This window comes from Pyxicephalus adspersus, chromosome 8, assembly GCF_032062135.1.
Source record: "Pyxicephalus adspersus chromosome 8, UCB_Pads_2.0, whole genome shotgun sequence".
NCBI classification, from domain to species: Eukaryota; Metazoa; Chordata; class Amphibia; order Anura; family Pyxicephalidae; genus Pyxicephalus; species Pyxicephalus adspersus.
The window spans coordinates 38,951,716-38,959,598 of record NC_092865.1 but is presented as its reverse complement, the minus strand read 5'-3'; the positions used below and the strand labels follow the sequence as shown (position 1 = coordinate 38,959,598).

The window sequence follows — 7,883 nt, the reverse complement described above, 5'->3', positions numbered from 1 at the left end:
AAGTTCCTCAGTCCATTAGCTGCCCAGCTATTTCATTACACATTTGGATAAATAATTAATTGGACAAATTTAGATCGCCTTCAAACCTGTTTAATTGCTTGTAAATCAAGGATGTGGTTGAGCATAATAGGAAAAAATGAGTATATGGCCTCTTATTAATATTTGATGAGCTCATTCACATAAGCACAGCAGCTTCATAAATTGCTTTTTTTATAGCCCAGTTCATTTGTAAGACCAACAATTGCTTATTGATTTCACAGAGAAGAGCAATTATTTAAAGAAATAAAAATATTGGCTTTAATTTTACTTTATTTTTCCCATTATCTTGATAAAAAAATTCTCTTTAATATATTATAACTAATGGACACTTCTATATGTTCAAGAAAGGAGTTATGTTTATGTTCATGGATTATTTTTTTTAAAGGTGTATACACACATACTGCTGTCATACAGATATCTGCAATGGTTGCTTTTAAAGTAGAGTTAAAGGTTCAGTTTGAAAATGCTGGGACTGAATGAACTCCTGCTTGCCTCCGTAACTCTATTACGTCATCCTGGACTGACCAATCAAGATAGCCGAAGACTGAAACCAGGAAAAAGAAAGAAGACAAAAAAGATAGCAGCTCCCAGGATGGAACACGGAGGGGTTAGTGTATTTAAAAAATAGTGATAAGACAAGTAAGGTTATTTTATTGCAGAAGGGACATCCTTTTTCCTTTCAGCAATAAACCCGCCTGGTTGCAATTTTTTATTTCTGGAGTTTAGTTTTGCTTTGGGGTTAGCGGAAGGGTGGAGCTTCTGACACCATTCACCATTCTGACTACTATAGGTTGATGTGTGAAAAATGCCATTAACAGATGACAAAGACATGAGACTATCAATCTCAGAAAATAAAACAATCACATATAGGCTGTATACCCTGTGCAAAAATAATGCAATCAGTACCAAAATAAAAAAAATATATTTTTGGGATGACAAGCAGTTTCTGTCAGGTAATTGTATGCATATTATGTCGTCTTTGTTCTAGGTAACTATTATTGATGTTAGGAAGGATATTGTTTAAAGGACACATCTCTAGAAAGATTTAGACTAACAGGTGGAATTAAAAACGCTAGCTAGTTTATATTCAAAGCAATTTTATGATTTTTTTTTTTTTTTGCATGCTTGACTTTAAAAGTCTTGGTGAAGTATAGTACATGTTCAATTCTAGGAGAGTCAAGCAATGCCACCTTTATTAATGTACTTTGATTTTGACATGGACTTTGCCCTTATACATTTTTGTTATAATAAAAAATATTGAAATTGGTAGTTTACCAATTTACTACAGAAGTAGCTCAGTATTTGACTAAGCCTCATTCAGAATCCTATCTTAAAATCCATTTAAATCTACATATACACTCAATGTGCACCAAGCCAGAGGTGTGCAAAGTTTATTTTATTACAGCCACAGCCTAATTAGAAAAGCTTATCCTCTGACAGCACCTATAGCTATGCTATCTGCAAAGCACATGCTCCCACTCATAAATGAGCATGCCAAACTATGCTTCTCAACATTAGGTAAGTGTTGCACTGTCCTACTCTGCAGCATAATGACTGGGAATTTACTGAAAGTTTTAAAGTTTAGCTGAGCTTTAACAACTGTTGAGATATGATACGAGAACACACATTCATACATTATTCACATGAGGCTAACTTCTTTTACCATTGCTTCTAAACTTATTGGGAAAAAAGGGATTTCTAGAAGAATAGGCAACTTTTTCACCGGTGCGTAAATAAATATATTCTGGGTAAACAAAACTCAGAAATAATAGGGAGGGAGTGATCCAAAACACCTGTACTCAATAACAGAACATTAGGTGCTAAATGAGGTATAGGTCTACATTTTTCAAATAAAAAAAAATATATATTTTTCTATATTTGGAAGACAGTTGATTTCAACTATAAAAATTAAACAAAACCACTACAAGATTTGTGTTTGCATTTACCCTTACCTTTTCCAGCTTGGAAAGAGCTAATGAATAACAGTCCTTGGCCCTAAATTGCATAAATCTCATGTTTGCTGGATGTGTAAGTTCTGTAATGATGCTTAGACTTGGAAATAACCTAAGAAAGAAAAATGCAAAAAAATTGACAACGTTAATATGTATTCATCTGTTTGGGTTGTTATATGATAAAAAAAAACACTGAAAAGACTAATACCATTATTGTGAATTGGTTTAATATAATATAAAACAGTAGAAATCTATTGCTACAATTTCATAACATTTTTACCATGTGTATATAACTTCATTCATCAATATTTTACTTTTTCGTTTTAAACTGCAGCTTCTTTTAAAATAAAAGTCTGGTAGTTTTGTCATAAAAGTCCCTTTTCAGGTGCTTTTTGCTCCCATAGCACTCTCACCCAGTTCCTATTAATAACACCCAGTCTACCATTTGCTTGCATGGATAACCATATTGTTGTGTGTGCTTTGCCTATTGTAAAGATATGTTCCACCATTGTCACCATTAGGAAGCCTGCTCTTAGCAATGGCATGCAGGAGCCATTGGAGCACATGAATATTGGTGGAAATGAACTTCTAAAAGGGCTAAAAGAGATAAGTAGTACAAAACAGTTATAAAAACATTAGCAATTTCTGATACATAGTAATTTGAGAAAGTAAACGTCATCCAATAATTTTTAGATCTACTTTATTACACAAGCAATTTCATTTGGAAAAAAAATGTAGCATAAGCAAAGCAAGTCTGATTTGAATATATTTTTTAATGTTAATTTTTATTAAAGAATTTTACAATAACAAAACAATAAAAATAAAGGTACAGATGAAAAAGAAAAACACTGACAAAAAAGAAAAACTAAAGTATAACAATAAACCTCTCCCATCTGACTGACAATATATTAACAATTATAAGATACATCACGTAGTTAAGAGCAATACGGCAACATCTAACACAACGATTACAATACACCCTACATTATGTCAAACATACTTTGCTATATTTCCAGATGGTAAACAAAAAATACATCAGCGAGTGGGGATATAGTACAAAGCAGCAACAAGAGCAAATGAGAGAGGTAACAGAGAAAACCCAGGGGCAAAGGAGTTATGAAGAGGAAAGGAGGAAGAGGGGAGAATGGGATGTATGGGGGTAAGATTTATTGGGGAGAATTTTCACTTAAGGTTAATGAGCATGGAGCCCAACAATAAACGGGCCCCCAGTATCTATTAAGGTTTTCATCAGAATACATAGTGGAAGACTAGAATTGGAGATTATCCCAATATGTCTAAATGCTATGAAACTTTTCTAGGCAGTCATTAAGTTTCCATTACTCTCCAGGAAAAATTCCATTTTAGTTTAATCAAGCATCTGGGAACTGTAAGGACCTGTGCTGTCAATTTAGGAACCACAAGGGAGTCTCAGGAGATGAGTTAGGGGTTCCTGTGGATTGGTGTTGAGGTTAACTGCTCTAGCTAGTGATCAACCTCATCCCAGAAAGGAACAATGACTGGGCAGGTCCAGAAAATGTGATATAATCACATTAGACATCACTAATTGATGGAAACATGGAGCACAGTTTCTCAGGGGTACAGTACCAAAACATTATTATCTTATGAATATTTTCCCAGTATAGAGTACATAATGAGCTTTCAGGGGCTTTACTCCACATTACTTTATAGATCGTATACGGTATGGCCCTGCCCAGAATCATTTGTCTCTTATGCAGGTGTGGATGGAAACAAGAGGAAGTAACATATCCCTCTGCCTATTTCCTATATATATATCAGAGATCCAACTTTGTCAAGTTGGTCCCCCCATACAAGCCCTTTCAAATAAAGTAGGAGAAAAAAAGGTAAACTCTCTAGATAGATCAAATCTAAAAAGCACATTTGGAGGTATCAGAAGAAGGATGTTGAGGGCAAATCAAAGTTAATTTGTAACTCAGAGAATGAGAGTAGTTTGTGGGTTCTAGGCAGTAGGCCAATCTATTAAGCACCTCATGAATATCAACTGCACATATAGCGTTGTCAGCTGCTTGCCTGCCTAAGAAAAAGCTTACCTGATACTTGTATATGATTGCTGGTATTGAATATTATTTTAACATTAGGGTTTAAAAAAAATACATGTAAACAAAATCTGTACACAGTTACTTTATGTTAAGGCATATGTGACAGCCATGATTCTGCTGTAAAACTTAAACTAAAGCCCACTTTTAAGATTACATGATCAGGCAAGGCATTATTGCAGAAAATGTGTCTTACCTGACTGATTGCCCTGGGTTTCAGGCAAAAAAGCTAAGCTGCACATGCACATCGTTTGTTGGCAAATATACCGTGCATTCCCAGCTTCCTTTTCCTGTGCCGAGAATGAATGAACTTCTGCGTGGCTGCATGGTGTCCATCCAGGTCCACATAATCAAGAAGGGGTTTAGTTCCACTTTAAGCTACTAATACATGCTATATGTGTCTCTCTTCATCCCATAGTGACATTTAAAGAACCTAATTGCTCAGCAAAGCCAGGATAGTTATGCATACAAATATTTCTTAGTTATATTTGGGAAATTAATTGGTGGTATCTTTCATTCCCAGCAGGCTCTTTAGACAATGCAAGAGCAGCAGTAGATTGATGAAGTCATACCCATATATATGCCTCCTATCAGTTTGCTCCTTGGCAGAGCAAGTACATCACAGAGCACACATTAATGGCTCCTAGCAATATTCCTTCCTCTCTGACTGCCACCATACAATTGGTTGCAATAGACTTATATTAGTTCATGTTTGGGGAACTTACTTATTGATTACAGAGGTTCAATATTTGTGACTATACCTGTTTGGTATTTGCCTTCAAAGCTACAATTTGGGGATTCAGATACATAGACAGCAAAGCAGCTAAAAAACTGAACATTTCTTGCTTACCCTTAAAAACTGTGACCAGACATGTATTTTATTGCGGAAGGGAAAGGTGATGTCTATCCTGCAATAATATATTCCTACCTACCTGACTGCAATTTTTAAAATTTACTCACCTGTCCCAGTTCTGAAGCAGGTGCCACCATCTTCCTTCGTTTCCTCTTCCTGGTTCTGATTCTTGACCATCTTGATTGGCTGGGCCTAAATGACATAACTCCCATGCATGTGTGCAAGAACCCCAGGGGACATGCCCGTACACTGTACTTGCCAAGCTCTGAGTTTTCCCAAAAGAAGACAGCAACCAGCTTGTTTTATTGAACAATTAATTTTTGTAATTATGAATGTTTTTGATTGTCTATATTTTTCTGGGTGGTGTGGGAGAACTATAGATTAACTAAGTAACAATTAGAGTAAATAGAAAAATCCATATTTAAAAGGAATGTTGTGTAGACCAATCTCTATGCATTTACTGTGTCATGCCCTATTTATTCTAAGTTTCTGGAGATATTCAAACTACTTATTTATGATGGTGCAAAGATGCCTTAACTATAGAGAGAAAGAGGGGCCCTAGGTAACCAAAGGTAATGCTTCACTTGGATCCCAATGCCACATAGCATAAACTTGGGGACCCTACCAAATATTCTCCACTTATGATCTCAATCAGGTCCCAGCCATCAACATTCATCTAGGTAGGGACAGAAAATAATAATTAGGATTGAATCTTTTCATTTTGGCCTGCTGAGCAATTTAAGGGAGGTGTTTAGTCAGAACACTACCTTCAAACATGTGTTAGTTGGGGAGGGAACCACATGTATCAGTGGGTATGTTCTTTCAACTATGATTATGCTTAAGAAGGGCTGTCATGTGAGGAAGTATAATTAATGCTTTCAGCAAAATAAAAAAAACATAATAGAAAAATAGACCAGGGGCACTCCCTATGCTAGAAAACACATTCACCCATCTTAAGTGTATAAACATACTGATCACTATATTACATACACTTGGTTTGTACCAGATTGGATCCCCTTGGCCTTTAGAACTGCCATATTTGTTAATGGCAAAGATTAACAAAGGTTAAAACATTTATTATGTATTTTGGTCCAAACTGACATGCTGGTATGACACAGTTACTTGAAATATTCCATCTGCTCATCCATTATGTGAATCTCCTGCTCTACCACATCTCAAAAGTGCTCAATTGGATTTAGAGAGGCTATTTGAGCACAGTGAACTAATTTCAAAGATAGGAAACCAGTCTGAGTTGATTTGAGTTTTGTGATATGGCACATTATATTGCCATCAGAAGATAAGGAAACTGCAGTGATAAAGACACATGACATGGACATGGACATGGCTAGCAAAAATACTAGGGTGGGCTGTGCTCAGTTGGTACTAAGGAACTCAAGCCACTCAGAGTGTGCCAAGAAAATATCACCCATACTATTACACAACCACCAGAATCAACCATTCATGGCAGAATGCATCTATGTCTTCATGTTGCTGACACCAAATTCTGACTCTACCATCTGAGTGTCAATTTTGGTTGAGCCCATGTGAATTTAAGCCTTAGGTGCCTGTTCATAGCTTACAAGAAAGGCACCCGATGCAATCTCCTGCTGCTTTACCTATCTGCTTTAAGGTCCCATGTTTTGTGTGTTGAAAAATGCATTTTTACATACCTGGTCAGCACCACCAAGCTAATAAACTGTAAGCTGTAGACGTACTAATTATAGGAAGGATTCCAACATCTTCAAAATGTTGAGGAAGGCTTCTACAGATGGTTGTGCATAAAAATCCAAGCCAATCAGTAGTTTCTGAACTACTCACTTACGCCTATCTGACACCAACAACCATGCAACTTCTGCAGGTTGTCTTGATAATGTTTACATGCCTAAATGCATTAAGTTGCTGTCGCGTGATAGGCTCATTGGATATTTGTGTTGACAAGCAGTTATACAATTGTACCTAAAAACATTCAGTTGAGTGTATACACAGAATAGAAGTTGGGCTTGATACAGTCACCTATGGCATTCAGTAAGCTTCTTAAAAGGCCACAGCCCCTGGCTTTAGTGCCATAAAAGTCAGCCTTGAATTTCTTCAAACTTATGGGCCTTTTTCTGTTTGTACAGACTGCTCCCAGGGTAATTTCACTGTCAGATATAACTGAATCAAATAGATGAAACTGCTCCCAGTTATGTCTTGTACTCTTTCATACTCTACACATAGTAAATGAGCACTCGTTTCTAAAGTCCCTCTGGAAGGACCAGGGCAAAGTAAAAAATGAAATACATTATAGATACATTGACACCTTTGCTCTTTAATCTTAATTTATCAACTGCTATTTAACATCAAACAAGTGCTTTAACTCATTTTTGCTTAATCAGATTGCTGCTATTCATATGAAAGTTAACTTTTACATTCATGCACAGCCTCTCCTCTGCATTTTCAAAGGCTCTTTAATAACTAGACACAGGATGGCTCTTTGCTCGATTTCTGCTTTAAAATCAAATGTTCATTCCCACTGGATTTTCAGTTCAGTGCCTTTCATCTCTTCAAACCTTTCACACTCTGGCATAATAAGGTGTGAAAAACCTCAGTGGTGGCATACTGAAACCAGAATGCTTCTGTTGCTTCTGTTAGGAGCAAAGGGACTATGTGTACTTGATGTTTGCAAAACTTACCTGACCTCTGCTTCTCTTACACTGACAGCTGTTTGACTTTTGCTGTTCAGTATGGATTATGTTATAATATACAGGTAAAAGTCAAAAGTTTAAAATAAGACTAAAGAGGTCAGCCTTAAAGGCATTTTTTTTTCGTTAGCCAACCAAAGGGGCTTACATACATTACAAGCAAATAATAGGCGTTCCCATTGTTATCCTGTTTGATGGATGCATACGTGGTAGTGATGTTTTGTATCAGATTAAAATAAAAAATGAATTTCTGAAAGAATCAAATAGATGTTTATCATATGGG

The 7,883-nt window shown here is 36.1% G+C and overlaps 1 protein-coding gene across 1 annotated transcript in view; it reads right to left on the bottom strand.

The window, feature by feature from the left end:
- The window catches only part of KCNT2 (potassium sodium-activated channel subfamily T member 2), a 206,311-nt gene that overhangs the window by 69,114 nt on the left and 129,314 nt on the right, over window positions 1-7,883 (bottom strand). Inside the window, exon 17 of the mRNA XM_072420086.1 lies at window positions 1,992-2,103. Coding sequence (XP_072276187.1) covers window positions 1,992-2,103 — 112 coding nt within the window. The remainder of the gene's footprint in view (window positions 1-1,991; window positions 2,104-7,883) is intronic.